The sequence below is a fragment of the Symphalangus syndactylus genome, chromosome 9, assembly GCF_028878055.3.
Source record: "Symphalangus syndactylus isolate Jambi chromosome 9, NHGRI_mSymSyn1-v2.1_pri, whole genome shotgun sequence".
In the NCBI taxonomy this organism is placed as follows: Eukaryota; Metazoa; Chordata; class Mammalia; order Primates; family Hylobatidae; genus Symphalangus; species Symphalangus syndactylus.
The window spans coordinates 57,843,395-57,862,374 of NC_072431.2; the positions used below are offsets into that span (position 1 = coordinate 57,843,395).

At 53.4% G+C, this 18,980-nt stretch overlaps 1 protein-coding gene and 1 pseudogene across 5 annotated transcripts; one reads left to right on the plus strand and one right to left on the minus strand.

The window, feature by feature from the left end:
* The first annotated feature begins 7 nt into the window (after positions 1-7).
* Positions 8-18,397, plus strand: CPSF4 (cleavage and polyadenylation specific factor 4). 5 transcript variants are annotated; one of them, XM_063646195.1, is made up of 9 exons: positions 10-270; positions 5,889-5,939; positions 9,146-9,298; positions 11,290-11,385; positions 11,739-11,832; positions 13,413-13,485; positions 14,636-14,700; positions 15,064-15,159; positions 17,462-18,397. In XM_063646195.1, the coding sequence occupies exons 1-9, from the start codon at positions 168-170 to the stop codon at positions 17,676-17,678; spliced, it is 948 nt and encodes a 315-aa protein (XP_063502265.1). In that variant the 5' UTR covers positions 10-167; the 3' UTR covers positions 17,679-18,397. The 5 variants fall into 5 exon arrangements, with proteins under 5 accessions (XP_055148492.1, XP_063502265.1, XP_055148494.1 ...); XM_055292519.2 differs by lacking the exon at positions 14,636-14,700 and having other exon boundaries at positions 12-270; positions 15,067-15,159; XM_055292518.2 differs by lacking the exon at positions 14,636-14,700 and having other exon boundaries at positions 13-270.
* LOC129489622 (SAP domain-containing ribonucleoprotein-like) lies at positions 3,770-4,608 on the minus strand (annotated as a pseudogene).
* Positions 18,398-18,980: the final 583 nt, after the last annotated feature.

An 18,980-nucleotide genomic window follows, 5' to 3' on the forward strand; every position in this document is an offset into this window, starting at 1 on the left:
CCGGCGCGGGCTCCGGGCGGTCCCGGCATCCCTCGGGCGGCGGAGGCGGCGGCAGCGGCGAGGCGAAGCGAAGGAGGAGTGTGTGCGGCGGGCCCGGCGGCGGGTAGAGGCGAGAGGGCTACAGGAGACCGAGGGGGAGCCGGGCCGGTGGGGCCGCCGCCGCCGCCATGCAGGAAATCATCGCCAGCGTGGACCACATCAAGTTTGACTTGGAGATCGCGGTGGAGCAGCAGCTGGGGGCGCAGCCGCTGCCCTTCCCTGGCATGGACAGTGAGCGCGGGGCCCGGGCGGGAGGGCAAGAGCGACTCGAACCCGGGACCCGCTGCTCTGCGATCCCGAGACTCCTTCGTCTCGTTCCTGAGACCTCCCCCGGCTTCCTCTGGATCCTGGGACCTCTCCCCTTTGGTCGCGGGACTCCTCCCTGTAGGTCTTGAGAGTTCCTCCCACCTTCTCCGAGTCCTGGGACGGACCTCCCCTTTAGTTCCTGAACTCCCTCATCTGTGGTCCTGAGACTCTTCCCGCCCCATCCTGAGACCTCCTCTTCTGGATCCCGGGACGCTCCCCCTTGGTTTCAGGACTCCTGACTCCCAGGCCCCTATTTCCACCGTCTAGGGACCCCTTTTCCCCTCACTCGGACTCAGGAGTTGACTGCCTCGGATCTTTGGCCCCCTGCGGCTGTTCAAAGGTAATCTGTAGGAGGGTAGGACCTTGTCTTTTCGCTTAATTCTTGAATAAGGGTGGGTTATCCTGGATTGGAACTCTCCCTCAACACTCTCCCAACTACAGGAGAGTACTAGGATATCGCACTCCCTACCTCCCGCCCCCGCTACGTTGAGCGTCTCTTCTTGCTTTCATCAAAACTAGGCGGTTGGAGGAGACGTGCTGAGGGAAGGACCACCTTTCTGTAGGAGACCCCAGCTAGACTCTCAAACTCCCTTCTAGGACTCACTCTCCTGGGAGCTCATCCCTAGTTTTTGGCCTGTGCCTACTTTTTTCTGGACCCCAACTCTGAGTTATTCATCACACCCAGCAGCTGGTGTGGACCCTTGGCCTGAACTCCCTTCACTGCTCCCCTTCACATGGGAAGCTCCTGGCTTCCCACCTCCTACTCGGTGGGATATCTTGTACTTTAAAAGAAACCAGTAGTTTTCTTTGTGTCTTCTTTCCTATCTGGACATACTTGAAATCTAATGGTATAACCTTAAAGTTTGGGGACTTGTGGAAGTCACTGAGTTCAATCCACAGATGGGGAAACTGAGACCCAAGCGGGGGAAGGGACTTGCTGACAACCACTCAGTGCATAGCAGAGGCGGGCAAGCTCTCCAGTGTTGTGTGCTGTGGCCCACAACTACCAGCCAACCGCTCCCAGCAGCCTCACTCCCCTCAGGCAGTCACACCTTCTCATGCACATGTGACCTCTGAGTCTGTCCCTTTATGTGGTTTTTTGTTGTTTGTTTTCTTTTGAGACAGGGGCCCCTCTGTCACCCAGGCTGGGTGCAGTGACGCAATCATGGCTCAATGCAGCCTCGACTTCCCAGGCTCCAGCAATCCTCGCACCTCAGTCTCCCAAGTAGCTGGGACCACAGGCGTGCACCAACACGCCTGGCAAATTTTTTTGTGTGTATTTCTTGGTAGAGACACTATTTCACCATGTTTCCCAGGGTTGGTCTTGAACTCCTGGGCTCAAGTGATCCTTTTACCTCGGCCTTCGGAAGTACTGGGATTACAGGCATGAGCCACTGCACCTGGCCTAAATATATATATATATATATATTTTTTTTTTTTTTTTTGCTGCCTGTCCCACAACTTTACATGGTGATACTTCTGTACAAGATAGTTTCATTGGAAATTAATTAAGTCTTCAAGAAAAACAAGATAGTGCTTATAAGGAGACATCATCAGAACACCCTTTTTGACATAGGCACAAACACCATCACCAGTGTACACCCCGTAAAAAGCAGCTGCTCAAATTCACACACACACACACACCCCCTCTTACCTACTCCTCGACTCTTGTGATCACTTCATCCTTGCACATGTGGCCTTTTCCTGTCTTTTTTTTTTTTTTTTTTTTTTTTTTTTTTTTTTTTTTTGAGACAGAGTTTTGCTGTTATCACCCAGGCTGGAGTGCAATGGTGCGATCTCGGCTCACTGCAACCTCTACCTCCCAGGTTCAAGCAGTTCTGCTGCCTCGGCCTCCTGAGTAGCTGGGATTATAGGTGCCCGCTACCACGCCCAACTAATTTTTGTATTTTTAGTAGAGATGAGGTTTCATCATGTTGGCCAGGCTGGTCTTGAACTCCTGACCTTAAATGATCCGCCTGCCTCGGCCTCCCAAAGTGCTGGGATTACGGGCATGAGCCATTGCACCCAGCCGGCCTTTTCCTGTCATGATGGCACTAGCTTGAGACCATGGAACCACCCACGCAGGGCAGCTCTTTTCCTCCCACCCTTCTGCCACCTGACACATCCACAAGCCTGTGAGGGGAGGTACAGTGGCCAGGGGCCCACATACCTGTTCCTGAGGCCAGGGACACGCCTAGCCATAGGTGCTGCCCCAGCCAGGGCTTCAGCGTCGGTAGGCACCCTCCACACTCAATGCTTGTCCACATCCTGTTCAGTTAAAGCCTAGTGAGGCCACAGCCCTTCCTCACCCATCCCTCCTCTTCATCCCCATCTGAGTTTTGGGAAGAACTGTCACTTTGCCCATAAGGCATCCCATCCACATGAGACTCAGTTCCCAGAACTGTGGATTTCTGAGCAGAAGCAACTCTAACCTCTGAAGAGAGAGACCAGAATTACTTTCAGAATTTTTTTTTCTTTTTTTTTTGAGACAGAGTCTTGCTCTGTTGACCAGGCTGGAGCACAGTGACGCGATCTTAGCTCACTGCAACCTCTGCCTCTGGGTTCAAGCTATTCTCCTGCCTCAGCCTACCAAGTAGCTGGGATTACAGGCACGTGCCACCATGCCTGGCTAATTTTTGCATTTTTAGTAGAGATGGGGTTTCACCATATTGGCCAGGCTGGTCTTGAACACCCGCCTTGGCCTCCCAAAGTGCTAGGATTACAGACGTGAGTCACCGCACCTGGCCACTTTCAGACTTTTTGAGATGCAAATGGAGTGACCTCCCTGTGACAGCCGTAAGTTCTATAACCTCAGCTGTGTCCTAGCAAAATCTGCCTGCTTCCAAGAAGCTGAGGAATCTTTTGTGATTTAGCAAGGGGAGGCATGTTAAGTGGGCTTCAGGGATGCTGTTGTTGGTTTTTCAGCAATTCTAAAATGGTTACTTGTAGAGGAAACTGTTTCTGATGCCAAGGTCAGTTTAGTCTGGCAGCCAGGGTTGAATTCCTGGACTCATCAGAACAGCTGGTCCCTGGAGCCCACTGAATTCCAGCACACTCCGACTGTGGGAATGAAAGGCTGTGCTTTTTTTTTTCCTTTTCTGTTTTTTTTTTTTAATTAACAAGCAACATAATCGGCCGGGTGCGGTGGCTCACGCCTGTAATCCCAGCACTTTGGGAGGCCGAGGCGGGCGGATCACGAGGTCAGGAGATCGAGACCATCCTGGCTAACACGGTGAAACCGCATCTCTACTAAAAATACAAAAAATTAGCCAGGCAAGGTGGCGGGTGCCTGTAGTCCCAGCTACTCGGGAGGCTGAGGCAAGAGAATGGTGTGAACCACGAGGGGGCGGAGCCTCCAGTGAGCTGAGATCGTGCCACTGCACTCCAGCCTGGGCAACAGCGAGACCCTGTCTCAAAAAAAAAAAAAAAGCAACATAATCAAAAACAAAAACACAACAACCTTAAAGCTGAAACAGCAATAAGTCAAACTGCTGGAGCAGTTCACAGATGTACCTGGGGTACATGCTCCCTCATTGCGAGGCAGGATGTAGGCACATGACTGCATTTAGTATATATGTGACCAAGAAGAATGAGAGAAATGGAAGACACTGGAGAACAGAAAGTATCAAGAACCTTTCATCAGGCAATCCCAAAGCGCTCTGCTCCTTTCCTCTTCTTTGCCTCTGTATCCTCTGTGGTTCCAGTTCCAGCTGAACTTGTGACAATCCCAAATTGCTCCTTCCTCTTTTTCAGTTTCTCATCATCTTCAGACTTTCTGGAGATCGAAGAGACATTCAAACCAAATCTTTGAGCTCTTTCCTTCGGCTTATCCAAGTTAACCGTAGGTTTGTTATCAGATGACAGACTTCTGTTGGAACTGAAGAAATCCCAAACCTAGCTGCCCGAGCAGCTTTCTTACTCTCCAAGCTCACAGGTACATTGAATCGTTCAGCCCTCCTCTGCATTCTCTCAGCCTGTGGTATTTCAGATGTAATTTTCACCACTTTCTTCTCTGCTGCCACATCAACAGTTTTTTTCAGGGGGTTCTTCCTATTTGACAAGAGGTTTGTTTCTTCTTCTGTTTCATCTCCTAGTACATCTTCATTTGCCTCCTCTTCAGCGTGTTCTTCAAGATATGCCTGGAGTCTGTGGATAAGATCTTGCTTTATTCCCTTGGTCTCCAAACCACAAGCAAGACATTCTTGATTTAGTTCAGCAAGCTTCAGCTTATGGAGCTCCACCGTCTCAGTTACCATCTTGTTACCCCTCCGGGTGTGCTCTTTTAATAATTGTATGTGGGGTGGGGTGTGGTGACTCAATCCTAGCACTTTGGGAAGCCAAGGCGGGCAGATCACGACGTCAGGAGTTCGAGACCAGCCTGTAATAATTGTATGTGGGCCAGGCGTGGTGGCTCACTCTGTAATCCCAGCACTTTGGGAGGCCAAGGTAAGTAGATCACTTGAAGCCAGTAGTTTGAGACCAGCCTGGCCAACATGGCAAAATCCCATCTCTACTAAAAATACAAAAAAATTAGCCAGGCGTGGTGGTGCACCTATAATCCCAGCTACTCAGGAAGCTGAGGCAGGAGAATCTCTTGAACTGGGGTGGTGGAGGTTGCAGTGAGCTAAGATCACACCACCGCAATCTAGCCTGGGTGACAGAGTGAGACTCTGTCTCAAAAAAATAGAAAAAAAAAATTGTGTACAGATGTTGTATATTAAAAGCAGTCCCGTTTCTGCACTTAACGTGCTTCCCGCTGGACTAGCATCTCAGAGGCACTGCCTGTTCCTTGAAGCCTGACCCTCCTCAGAGGCCCTGATTGTCTGTACTTCTGTGAGATCATTCCTTCCCTCTGCCTCATGTTAAGGTATCCGTGAATTCGCCCTCCTGGAGGAAGGTGTGAGCTAGGGGCCATTAATTTATTTCTGTGTGTCAGGCACTTTGGCTCAACGCCTGTAATCCCAGCACTTTGGGAGGCCGAGGTGGGTGGATCACCTGAAGTCAAGAGTTCGAGACCAGCCTGGCCAACATGGTGAAACCCCGTCTCTACCAAAAATACAAAAATTAGCCGGGCGTGGTGGCAGGCGCCTGTAATCCCAGCTACTTGGGAGGCTGAGGCAAGAGAATTGCTTGAACCTGGGAGGCAGAGATTGCAGTGAGCCGAGATCGCACCACCGCACTCCAGCCCAGGCAACAAGAGGGAAACCCCATCTCAAAAAAAGAAAAAATTATTTCTGTGATCTTGTACTCCAGCTTTCCTTTCCCCACCCGCTCTTAACTCCTTGAAAGGATCTTGTATACAGGAGGCTCTCAAAGCACTGGGTAATGACTGTTCTCAATGTATGTGTCTCATTTTGTAGGGCATGACTAACTTTAAGCAGCTTCTTGCTTGGTTGGGCTTTGCATATTTTTGCTATTTTATTTCCTGTACCCTGAACCTTTGGTGGGTCAGAGGTCAGAAGGGTTCCCTCCCACTGTCTTCAGACATCATCAATAGCAAATTGCACCTCTTTGATTCCTCTCCTTTTCTCTCCTTTCTACAGAGTCGGGCGCTGCTGTCTGTGAATTCTTTTTGAAAGCTGCCTGCGGCAAAGGTAAGAAACTCCGGGCTCCCTGATGTGCCTCTGGAGGCGCCCTCCCACCTCCTTGTCCCCGGCAGACTTGGAGGCTGCCAGGTCTCTGGCTCACATTGCTTTCTACAGACTAACGATCTCTGCAGATAAAACTGGTTTGGACAGGCTAGGACCCTGATGGGGTGTTCCACCTGAAACCTAAACGCAGGACTGAACCTGGCTCTAAGGCTGCCTTATCACTTCGCATTCCCCGTGGCCACAAGCTGACCTGTGACATGGAGAGAAGCCCCCAGCATTGAAACCCTCAGGAACTTTGTCAATGTCACAGAGTTAATAAGCGGTGGAGCCCAGTGTCTGAACCCAGGCCTTTCTCATTCCACAGTCTCCATGGGCTCATGGTTTTCTGGCCTCCCATCAAAACACCCCATGATAACCCATCTTGCGGGGTCTTGTTCTCGATAACCAGCCCCCAACACAGACTACACAAGACTACTGAGGTGGGAGAATCCCTTGAACCAGGGAGTCAGAGGTTGCAGTGAGCCGAGATCGTGCCATTGCACTCCAGCCTGGCAACAGAGCAAGACTCCATCTCAAAAAACAAAAAAATCTTGCTTTATTCCCTTGGTCTCCAAACCACGAGCAAGACATTCTTACTTTAGTTCAGCAAGCTTCAGCTTATGGAGCTCCACTGTCTCGGTCGCCATATTGTTACTCCTCTGGCTGTGCTCTTTTAATAATTGTATGTGGGCCAGGCTAATCCATCAGAAGTATCACTAGGGGCCAGGCGTGGTGGCTCACGCCTGTATCCCAGCACTTTGGGAGGGTGAGGCGGATGGATCACCTGAGGTCGGGAGTTTGAGACCAGCCTGGCCAACATGGTGAAACCTCATCTCTGCTAAAAATTCAAAAATTAGTTGGGCATGGTGACGCCTGTCTATAATCCCAGCTACTCGGGAGGCTGAGGCAGGAGAATCACTTGAACCCGGGAGGCGGAGGTTGCAGTGAGCCAAGATCGCACCACTGCACTCCAGCCTGGGCAACAGAGCGAGACTGTGTCTCAAAAAAACAAATAAACAAAAAAGAAGTATCACTATGCACAACCTTAACTTTCCATGGTCTGGGCATTTTTCTCCCTGTAGGAAAATTTATTTAGGAGACTTAAATATTAATCAGAAGCTTGAAAAAGGGAGCAGAGAATCAGAGCAAAGGGCTGGTTTTAATGAATGGTTTTGGTGAGTTTTGCTTCTATAACGTAGTCATTTACCACTGAGGTAGGAGACTTTCTGGCAGATCAGCCAGGCCAACTTCACACTGTTCAGTCAGAACGTCATTACCTCCATTGGGCTTCTGGTCTCATTCCCATGTCTTTGCTCAGTAATTCTGCCCTTCTGACCAGCCACCTTCTGTTAGCACAGGCATCCCTAACACAGGGCATTCTGACTGTCTCTCTGTTGACTAATACAGTAGCCATTAGTCACATGTGGCAGTTCAAATTTAAGTAAAATCAAATCACATTTAAAACTTAAAATCGTCAGACACACTAGTAATATTTCAAGTGCTCAGTAGTCACACGGGGCTAGCAGCTGCCATATTGGACAGCAGAAGCGTACAGCGACCTCATTCTAGTCAGACCTCCATGGTGGTCTTGCCAGGCCACCTGTTAGAAGTCCCACACATCCCCAGAGGCTGGCTCTGTCCCGCCAGGTCCTGTCCCAGAAGGGACACGTCCCTCCATGTGTATACATCACATTTCCTCAATTCTGAAATTGGTCTTTTTTTTTTTTTTTTTTTTTTTTAAGAGGCAGCATCTTACTCTGTCACCCAGGCTGGAGTGCAGTGGCACAGTCATAGCTGACTGTAAGCTCAACCTCCTGGGCCCAAGTGATCCTCCCACCTCAGCCTCCCCAGTAGCCAGGACTAAAGGTGTGTACCACCATACCCAGCTAATTTTTTTTTAGATGGAGTTTTGCTCTTGTTGCCCAGGCTGGAGTGCAGTGGTGTCATCTTGGCTCACTGCAACTTCTGCCTCCTGGGTTCAAGCAATTCTCCTGCCTCAGCCTCCCGAGTAGCTGGGATTACAGGTGCACACCACCACGCCCAGCTAATTTTTTATATTTTTAGTAGAGACAGGGTTTCATTACGTTGGCCAGGCTGGTCTCGAACTCCTGACCTCAGGTGATGCACCCGCCTTGGCCTCCCAAAGTGCTGTGATTACAGGTGTGAGCCACTGTGCCTGGTCCCCCAGCTTGCTTGGCTGGCTTACTTACTTACTTACTTATTTATTTATGTAGTGAAGACAAGGTCTCACGCTAATCTTGAACTTCTTGGCTTAAGTGATTCTCCTGTCTTGGCCTCCCAAAGTGCTAGGATCATAGGTGTGAGCTACTACACCTGGCCAAGTTCATCTTTCTTTTTTTTTTCTTTTTTTTTTGAGACAGAGTTTTGTTCTTGTCATCTAGGCTGGAGTGAAATGGCATGATCTCCAGTCACTGCAGCCTCCGCTTCCTGGGTTCAAGCGATTCTCCAGCCTCAGCCTCCCAAGTAGCTGGGATTACAGGCACCCACCCCCACACCCGGTTAATTTTTTTTTTTGTATTTTTAGTAGAGACGGGGTTTCACCATGTCGGCCAGGCTGGTCTCGAACTCCTGACCTCGTGATCCACCCACCTCAGCCTCCCAGCACCTCCCCACTTTTAATTCTTCCATCTTACAGGAATATCTGTGAGATCATGAGTAACTTTTTTGAGAAGGCATCTTGCTCTGTTGCCCAGGCTACAGTGCAGTGGCGCGATCTCTGCTCATTGCAAGTTCTGCCTCCTGGGTTCACGCCATTGTCCTGCCTCAGCCTCTCGAGTTGCTGGGACTATAAGCGCCCGCCACCATGCATGGCTCATTTTTTGTATTTTTAGTAGAGACGGGATTTCACCGTGTCAGCCAGGATGGTCTCGATCTCCTGACCTTGTGATCCGCCCGCCTCGGCCTCCCAAAGTGCTGGGATTACCGGCATGATCCACTGCGCCCGGCCATGAGTAACTATTAAAATGTAAAATGTCTGTCAGTGTACTGCCTCAAATCATGTTGCCTTCTGTGAGGGGGACCTCTGCCCCTTTCCAGGACGTGATGCCTTCAGGTGGCTCCAGGAGTTAGGAAGTGAAGGTACTTCAGCTTCTTCAGGCTGGGCTCAGGGTGGCCTCTCTGCTGACACCCTGTCCCTATCTTGCCGGCAGGGGGCATGTGTCCGTTTCGCCACATCAGCGGTGAGAAGACAGTTGTGTGCAAACACTGGCTGCGTGGCCTATGCAAGAAAGGGGACCAGTGCGAGTTCCTGCATGAGTATGACATGACCAAGATGCCCGAGTGCTACTTCTACTCCAAGTTCGGTAAGGCGCCTGGAGTCCTGGAGGCTCTGCTGAGAACCAGGGTGTAGAGGGGTCCGCTGGCTGCTCAGTGCCCACACTGTCTCTGCCTGCTTTTCCGATCTTTCCATTCTCAGAGGAGAAACTCTGGCAGAGCCTGCCAGCCTCAGCCAGCTTTTAGGGGACAGCATGGCTATTTTCTGCTCATCTCTTTTTTTTTTTTTTTTTTTAAAGACACAGGGTCTCACTATGTTTCACATACTGGTCTTGAACTCCTGGGCTCAAGTGATCTGCCTGCCTCAGCCTCCCAAAGTGCTGCGATTACAGGCGTGAGCCACCACGCCTGGCCCCGCGCATCACTTTGGAGTGCTTCAGTGTTTGGAGCTCTTTCAATCACTCTGGGATTTGAGGCTAACGAGGGTGACCTGGAAGCAGCGAGTTGTGCAGCTGGCTGCATTATGTCCGTGGTTGGTTTCTGTCCATGTCCACCTTCTCCCTGAAACCCGCTTCTCCCTCCAGCGTGGGCACTGCCTCTCAGGCCCGAGCTCGTTCCTTCTCTCCAGGAGCCATGATCCTGGTGACATCTCAGCCATCCTAAACAGCCCTTCAAAATAACAGCCTCAGATGTGTCTTCTGGTAGCAACAAGCTTGCCTTGAGCCCTGCTTAGAGAATGCATGGCCTCAGCTGTCCTGAGTGGCCTGCGTGGAGAAGCGGGAGACCGGGTGGAGTCAGTGGGGCTGGCACAGAGTCTGGCAGAGATGTTGTGCTCCCTGCTGGAATGAGTCCCCAGGGTCCCTGCTCAGGTCTGCACTTCGAGGTTTCCCAGGAAGCAGCTCTATGGGTCAGCACAAGGCTGGCTCTTGTCCTGTGCAGGGAGCCCGGCAGGAGGCTGGAATCCTGCAGGGAGCCAAGGAGTGCAGGGTATGCTTCATGCTTTCAAAGCACTGCTGTTGGAGGAGACATTAATATTTCAGCATCCCATCAGGCGTGGCCTGCTGGCTTATTAATGAGAGCTGTGGCTTGTTTTGTGGAGGTGGCATAAGCTGAGAAGAAATAGGACCCAAGCTTCCCAGCTCCCCAAGTGCTGTCCCTGTCATTGTGCAATGTGGCATGTTCCCCCCGACGCCTTGCCCATAGCAGCACTGGGATGGGGCAGTGACCTCCCATCTGTCCCCAGAGGCAGCTGGCTCTCCTGGGCAGGCTGTCAAGGCACCGCTATTCAAGTGGCCTGAGGGTCGCTCCTTCCTTGCTGACAGCCCTGGTGCAGGACACACTGTCTGCAGCTTCTGTCACCTGCACCACAGACATTGGGTTGAGGGCCCCGTTTCCAGGCACTGGAGGGACAATGGTGAAGAGGTCCTTGCCCTGTGAAGCCTTCACTCTGTGGTCCAGGGAAAGAGGTAGCTGATAGGCTATGAGACGAACAGAGAAGAAATTGCTTGTGACAAGTGCTCTGAAGGAAGGAAACCGTGACCAGAACCTTCTCTAGGCTGGGTGGTCAAGGATGAGGGGATTCCTGAGCTGGGAGTGGAAGACCAAGAAGGGGCTGGTCCTGGTGCAGGGGGACCCATGTGGCTGGGAGGTGGCAGAGGCTGAGCCTGTGGAGGGGCCTGGGGAAGGAGTTTGCATTTCCTCTGGATTTTGAGCACAGTTGTAAACGTGGATTGGAGAAGGTAAGCCTGGAAGCGGGCAACTACCCAGGAAGGCGGTTCTTAGTGCTGGTGGTCCCTGGGGCCTGCTGCTTCGGAGAGAGCCAGGTCCACAAGTGCTTCCCCCTACCCTTGTCCCAGCTCTTAGATGTGAAGAGCCAATCAGAATGGAACTTCCTGGTCTCAATGGGTGCGTTTCCATCACAGCTCCGCTGCACAGGAAGCTGGGGCTCAGAAACACTCTTCCCTGGCTCTCAGGGCTCATCAGGCCAAAACTGGACACCAGAACCTGTTTTCCTTCGATGAAGCCAAGGTGGGCCTGGCCCCGGCCTTCCCAGTGGCCTCACGTCTGAGTTTCCCTGCAGGGGAGTGCAGCAACAAGGAATGTCCCTTCCTGCACATCGACCCCGAGTCCAAGATCAAGGACTGTCCTTGGTATGACCGCGGCTTCTGCAAGCACGGTAGGTGCCAGGGTGGGCTGGGCCCCCGGCAAGAAGCCAGTCCTCCCTTCTCTGCCCACATGACCCTGGAGGCTGCCAGCTGGTCTACCTGGGACATCTCTCGCTACCTGTCCCAGCAAAACCTGACATTCTGCAGCTAGTGGCTTTCTCACACCCCTCATCTCCCTTGAATCTCCCAAGAATGCTGGGTGGGTGGTGGTCCACCTGCATTTTTGATAAGGAGGCCAGTGTTGGGAGGTGAGGTCCCTGCCCCCTGTCTCCCGTGAATGGGAGACAGCCAGCATTTGAAACCATGCTCCAGCTCTCTAACTGGTAGAGGGGACATCTAAGTGACCAGACACTTGGCTCTGCAGGTCCCCTCTGCAGGCACCGGCACACGCGGAGAGTCATCTGTGTGAATTACCTCGTGGGATTCTGCCCGGAGGGGCCCTCGTGTAAATTCATGCAGTGAGTAGCCAGCCGCTCCGCCCTCTACCCCAGCTTCCGGCCCGGGCCCTGCTGCCCTCCGTATCTTCCCTGGGCCAACTGAGCCTTGGTCACTGGGTGATGTCAGTACCAGGGCCAAGGGTGGGGGCAGGAGATGGGGAAGTAATCCCTGCTTATGGCCACCAATGCTTCCTAAGCCCGGAGGTGGCTCTGCCTAGACCAGCAGCTGACCTTTCTTGGGTCATGGGCCATCTGGTAATGTAATGGAAGCTGTGGGATACAGACACACATGTAGCCTTGCGTATCATTTAGGGAATTTGGGGACTTCCAGTTAAGCACCTGTGCCCTAAAGGAAGGAAACTAGAATTTCAGAGCCTCCCATGTGGAGGCTCAGGAAACCCTGAGCTTGGGGTTTCACATAGAATAAGTAGTCGTCTAACAGTGAGGGCAGGAGAGAACACACCCATTTCACACAGCAGCACACTGAGGCACAGGGCTCAGTCCCTGGCCAAGGGCACGTGGTGGCAGGTGGTGGCACCTGGTCAAAGGCAAGTCTGGGCCGGGTGTGGTGGCTCACGCCTGTAATCCCAGCACTTTGGGAGGCCGAGGAAGGCGGATCACGAGGTCAGGAGTTCGAGACCAGCCTGGCCAATATGGTGAAACCCCGTCTCTACTAAAAATACAAAAATTAGCCAGACGTAGTGGCGCATGCCTGTAGTCCCAGCTACTTGGGAGGCTGAGGCAAAAGAATCACTTGAACCCAGGAGGTGGAGGTTGCAGTGAGCCAACATCGTGCCACTGCACTCCAGCCTGGGCAACAGAGCGAGACTCCATCTCTAAATAAATAAAATAAATAAATAGCAAGTCTGTGAGCCTCCGAAGATGGGTTTTCATTCTTGCTCCGTGGGGTTAGCACCCCTCTTGTGGCTCTATTTTCTTGTCCTTGGAGCCCAGTGCCCATCTGTCACTTTGGTTGTGGACCCGGGCTTCTGCCTGGGGTGGCACTGGGGCCGCAGACAAGCCTTCTCTCCTCCCGGCTGCCTCGCCCACACTGCTGAACCTACAGCAGGATAACAGTCTCCAGGTCTGTGGGGACCCTGGTCCCTGCTTCTCACTGCAGGGAAGTGGCTGGTGCTGTCACTGGGTCTCACTCCCTAAATGAGAGTGCAGGCACCTGCAGGTGGCTCAAGGGCAGACCGTCACCAAGTGATGGGAGGAGGGGCTGACACCAGAGTAAGACCCTGTGGGGAGGGGGGCTTCCCTGTGTACAGCTCCTGTGGCGCAGCAGGCACGCACCAGCACAGCCTTTGTCATTGCCAAGAAGCACTGGCCATGAGTCTTCCAGCTCGGTGTAGGCAGGGTTGGGTCTGAGCCCATGCAAGTCAGTTCTGTTCTCCCCGCCACTCCTGTGGCCTCCCAGGAGCAGAGCTGAGTGCCAGCCACCACCCCATCCATGCAGCTTGTGTCAGTCACTTTGTGCTGGGGCAGCTGAGTGTGATTTTCCTAGGGCTGGAATTTAAGAGCATCGCCTGGCTTCTCTTCTCATCCCCTGTCCCCCACTCCTTCTCTTGTTCTCATCCCCTCTGGCTGCTGGTGACCAGCCCTCGATTTGAACTGCCCATGGGAACCACCGAGCAGCCCCCACTGCCGCAGCAGACACAGCCTCCAGCAAAGGTACGGTGCTTGCTTCCTTGGTAGGAAGGAAGTGCCTTTTCTACAGCGAGAACCTCAGCGTCCTCCAGGGGTGCAGTCTGCCTTAGACCCCGCTGGACAACTTGGGAGAGAAGGGGAGTCTCCCAAGTTCCCGCAGAAAAGTCAGGAGCAAAGCCGTGTGTATCTCCCTCAAGAGACGGAGGGCCTCTCACCCTAGAACCTCAGCAAGGCCAAGGGCAGCAGCAGACACAGTCCAGGCACCATGCAACTGGCCACCCATTGTGAGATGGGGCTGCCTGGTTCAGCAGTGTCTGCCCCAGGGCTGGCATGGAGGGCGGCCTGGGCACCGTGTCTGCTGTTCTTGCTCCTGGGTCAGACCCTTTATTTTGCAAATAGGGAAACTGAGACTCCCAGAGAGAGGGACTTGCCTGAGGTGACACCACTGGGCAGGAGCAGGTGTGGCAGCAGAACTGACCACTCTGGCCAGCACTGCCCCTGCTCCTGTGGAGTGGAGGTTGGGAGGAGGGGCGAGAACAGGCCCGGCTGGCTCCAGTTTTCTAGATGAGGGGCCCCACAGCCAAGCAGCTGGTCCGTTCCCTCAAGCACAAGGAGAGGGGGAAATGCTATAGACACATGGGGATCTGCAGCAGCTTCTCAATGCCAAGGACACCCTGAGTTTGGTTATGGGAGTCGGGAGTTGAGCCAAGAGGAAGGGCTGGCATCAAGGCAGGGCGGGCATCAGGCAGGGTTCCCAACAGGCCCACCAAGCCCAACCACCTCCTGAGCCCAATGCCTCACCTTCTACCCTGCTGGGCTCTGGACTGGCTGCCAAATCCCCACCAGCCCCACTCAGTGCTAGAGGCTAAACAGCCAGGAGAGGATGCAGCTGCGTGGAGGCGCCAATCACACTGAACTCTTGATGGGGACAGCCAGGAATTCCAGGTGTAGGTGCAGCCGTGCCAACCTGGGGGTTTTCTAGCTCGGGTTCTGCACTTACGGGCCAGAGCCAGGAGCCCACCTGGTGGGGAGGAGGCCCTGTTGTGGAATCCCTACCCCAGGAGCCCCGGCCCTCCTCCTGGCGGGGCTCCCTAGAGGAGGGTCCTCCCAGCCCAAGAACGCAGCTCAGTGTGTCAGGCTCCAACTGTTTTTCTGTGACTTGCTCGCCGTGTAGGCTGCTAAACATCTGGCTGAACCAAGCGTTCATCCTGACCTGAAGCCAGAACCTCAGAAACCAAAGTAAGGCCTGATCATGCCCTCGCCCCACTGCCCCAGAGACCTCCTCTTGTCTCTTTGATGTTTTGTTTTCTATTTTATTTTTCGTTTTTGTGTGTCTGCATGGTGTTTTTCGGGCAGTGGCTTCTGCCATCATCACCAGATGTTTCTCACTGTCCTGAGCTGGGCCGTCATGGAAGCCCTTCTTCCTGCTGTTTGCGGGATGAGTCCCGCCCTCTTTTTCCTGTCCCCATCGGTAGTCTGCGTGCACGTGTTTTCCACAGTAAAACCGTGTTGTGTAACTCTTTCCAGCAAAGTAACAATCCGCCATTACAAAGGTCGTCCTCCTTGATCCAGTTAACGAGTCAGAACTCTTCTCCCAATCAGCAGAGAACCCCGCAGGTCATTGGGGTCATGCAGAGTCAAAACAGCAGCGCGGGCAACCGGGGACCCCGGCCACTGGAGCAGGTCACCTGTTACAAGGTGAGTCCCTGGGCTGGGGGACAGGGTGGGGTCTTCCCTTACTGTCAGTGGCCATTCCCTCATGCCCCATGTTTGGTGAAATGAGAATAATGAAAACATTCGTTTTTGCTGATTGTAAGCATAAAGTTACAGTCTAGTTACCATCCACTGTGGTGGGCTAGAGACTGTCCTATTTTCTGCCACATCGCATGGAGGCACGGTAAAGGATGGTGAGAACGCCTGCCGAGTGAATGGACGGGGCCTGCAGGCAGGTGAGGGAAGCCCCCAAGAGGCCGGGAACAAAATAGAAACACTGATCCAGGGAAGGGTGAGCCCTTGGAGCCACTGGCTGTCCTGGGGGCATCCTTGGATCCTGCAGGGCACACCCGATAAAACAGGACACTGGGTTACAGCACCCCTGTCCTCATCCCCTCCCTCAGTACATAAAATGGGACTCAGGAGGGGTGAGCTTCAAGAAACCTCCTCAAAAACTGTCCTGTTCACTCCTGGCTCCGTGGGAAGCGGGGAAAGGGGAGGGAAATCTCTTGATAGTTTGACGTTATTGATGGGCCCTTACGTGAGTCTGGGCCTGTATTCATGTCCTTGGTTAAGGCTGGAAAGTTACAGAGTTTTCTAATCTAAAATCGCCCCAGGATTGGTGTGTCCCTGGCACTTGGCAGGAGCAACCCCCAGTACTCTTTGAAGAGTATGTTCTCAACCCAAGGCACACACAATTCCTATGGCTGGAGTCCTGAAGAATGAGTCCAGATTAAAAATCACAAAACAGGCTGGGTGTGGTGGTGCACACCTGTAGTCCCAGCTACTGGGGAGGCTGAGATGGGAGGATTGCTTGGGCCCAGGAGGTCAAGCCTGCAGTGAGCTATGACTGCACCACTGCACTCCAGCCTGGGCGACAGACTGAGACTCTTTGTCTCCAAAAAAATAAAAGAGCATGGAAGTGGGGCGGTGTGTAGAGCACACTTAGCTGTTACCTTACCGCCCTCCAGGCCTGTTAAGCCGAACCACTTCTGTGCAGCAAGCGCCCTTAAGTCCTGGAGCCTTAGAAAGGTAGGGCTGACCGCCCCTGTCCACAGCCTGTCACCCCATTAATGTCAGAGACACTTCATGTGAGTCCTGGATTCCCCAGGGTCAGCTGTGGGGTCCGACAGACGTGCCAGATGCTGTGAGCAGGGTGTGTGGTCCCTCCCCGAGCCATCATGCTAGCCCTACAGCCCATCGGCAGCCTCTCCATACAGAGTCACACCTGCAGATCAGACAAAGTTGAAAACGGACAGCTGGGTGCGGTGGCTCACGCTGTAATCCCAGCACTTTGGGAGGCCGAGGGGAGCAGGTCACAAGGTCAGGAGTTCCTCTGGCCAGTTCCCCTGGCCAACATGGAAGAAAGAAAACAGGGACTGCAGAGCCAGGGAATAGAGCTGGCAAGAGTGCTGGGTGCCGACTGGACAGAGCCCCTCAGGGCAGCAGGGACTCGGGGGTGGGTGTCAGTACAGAGTCAGTGCCCCCAGCTGCCTCCTGACCCTTTTGTTCAGTGCTTGAGGCTGCCGTTTTAGGAGTCATAGAGTAAAGAGAAGCTACGGAAAGGCCTGGATAATCAGGACTGGGATGAGGCAGGGTCAGGGCTGGATTTGTCACTTGGCTCTGCAGGCTCCCCTTACCCAAGTCTAAGCATCGTCCCATCCCTCTGATCCTGTAATCAAAACCTGTCCCCAAGGTAGCTTAGGTGTGTCACAGCCACGAGGGAAAACGTTGGGTACAGCCCACCCTCTGTCCCCAGCACTGGCTCCCCAAGGGAGGGGAGGCTGGGACACTTCTCATGCTGTTCCCTCCCGTCTCCTGCCAGGGAACCCCAGACCTTGGCTCAGAGGTAAGTGACTGGCCTGTGGTGCAGAGGGGCTTGGTCCCCAGACGGGGTGGCGGAGCTCAGGTACCACGGGCCACGGGCTTCTCTTTGTCCTGCTACCCACTTGGGAGTCCTTCCCTAGGCAGGCCCTGTGTCCATGTGGGAGAGTTGTGGGCCTGAAAGAGCTCCCTGGAGGGTGCTAGCAGGTCGCCTTCTGGTGGCCTTGTTCTCCCTTGCATCTGCTGAGTTGCTGGCTAGTTTCTGCATCACTGCACTTTCCATCCTGAGCTCCCTCACCCTCCAATTTGAAAGAAACTCTGTACCACTGCGAATTTCAGAGTCGTGTCCCGACTGGGGACTTGGTGGATGATTCGGGATTTGGTGGGCACTACCTTAGTTGAAAACTGCATTTGAACAGTGTTACTGTCTGTCTCTCCTCTTCCCATTTCTTGCTGTTCCCAGTGTGGCGAGAAAGGACACTACGCCAACAGATGCACCAAAGGGCACTTGGCCTTTCTCAGTGGACAATGACAGCAGCTGGAGCCAGCTCCGAGCAGCCCGGGGGCCCCACTGTTGGGAGTGTGCATTTAACTGTTTCATGCGCTTGTTGGCGCGACTGTGGCTCAAGCTGGCTCACAGACACGTGGGTTTCATCACTCTGAGGGGCCACGTCTGTTAGTTTCCTATCATTTTGCCGTAGTAGTTTTTGAAAAAGGGACTTGTGTCCCACGGGTCCCTGCAGTCGACATCCTGTTTGGCTGGGCATTGATGTCTCCTTTCTGGGACTCCCGGCACAACTCCCCTCATCCAGGGAGGGAGGCAGCTGCTGGGGAGGGGCTTGGCTAGGTAGTTCTGTGTGGCGATGGTCATTCCCCTCATTAAACACCAGTTCTTGGTGACGCCAGGGGCTCGTAGGTCATTCAAAGCTGTGGCCGGCTCACGCCTGCTTCCTCCCTCCCTGCCCTGCTGAATCCTAAAGCTGTGCCTAAATCTGTGATTTGAATGAGGGAGCCCTTTGGGGCAAATTCAGGTGCCCCCATTGCCTCAGGCTGGCCCTGGTCCCAGGTGGCAGCGGTTGAGGAGGGGTACAGGGCTCTCAAGCCTGAGGTTCTCTTCTCTGGGCTTTTCTCTTGGGGTACATGCCTGACAGTGTTTAAGGTGTCCCTTGAGCTGGAGCTGCAGACTTTTAAATAGATGACCCCTTCAGATCATCTGTGCCTACCTCCTGCCCATCAGGCGTCTACACTGTCACTCAGACACCTGTGGCATGTGGAGGAGACTGCCATGTCCTGAGCCTGGAAAATGTGAAACTCTCCTACAACCTGCTGGGCATGTGGGCCTGGCCACGTTCAATTGCAAGAACAATTTTTATGAAATGGATTAAAGCTTGTTTTTTAAGCCATGTCTCATTACTTAAGGGTCTCATGCCAACCCTTTTACACTGGCTACAATCACAGCCTAGCTTTCTTGTCCCTTTCAACAAATGTCAGCCTCACAAAGGGAAGTGCAGCTGCCCAGAAGGCCTGCCAGCAGCTGGTCAAGTCTGGGAGTCTGACCTTTGGAGCCAGCAGGCAGGTCCTCCACCTCAGCTCAGATGTCTGGTGGCACCTATTTCTGGGGCACACTATCCCACCTCCAATGAGGCTCTGATGAAGAGGAAGCAGGGAGGCGCCGCCATAGCCCCTCACTTTTCCCCATCACCCCCATCCCACTAAGCCTCCTGCTAGAGAAGCCTCCTCAGCCAGAGGGCCATAATCCCTGCAGCCTGGGCATGCGTGCTGCCTGAGGTCTCTCCAGACAGTGCCGGGTCACCTCACCCTGTAGCCCTTGATGCCCCAGGGTGATGCAGAAACACGGGATGCGGGCCATCCAAAAATCCCCTGCCTGGAGCCACAGGACAGCTGGGGTGGGGTCTGGCACTCTCAGGTACACAAGCCTTTGTGTTACACCATAAAGGGCCAGCCAACTAAAGACCAGAGTG

Excerpts from the sequence above, each read along its gene's own strand:
- CPSF4 (XM_063646195.1), top strand. The coding sequence starts at position 168 with ATGCAGGAAATCATCGCCAGCGTGGACCACATCAAGTTTGACTTGGAG. Across the intron at positions 5,940-9,145 it reads GAAAGCTGCCTGCGGCAAAG|GGGGCATGTGTCCGTTTCGC; the intron begins GTAAGAAACTCC and ends TCTTGCCGGCAG. Across the intron at positions 13,486-14,635 it reads AGACACAGCCTCCAGCAAAG|GCTGCTAAACATCTGGCTGA; the intron begins GTACGGTGCTTG and ends CTCGCCGTGTAG.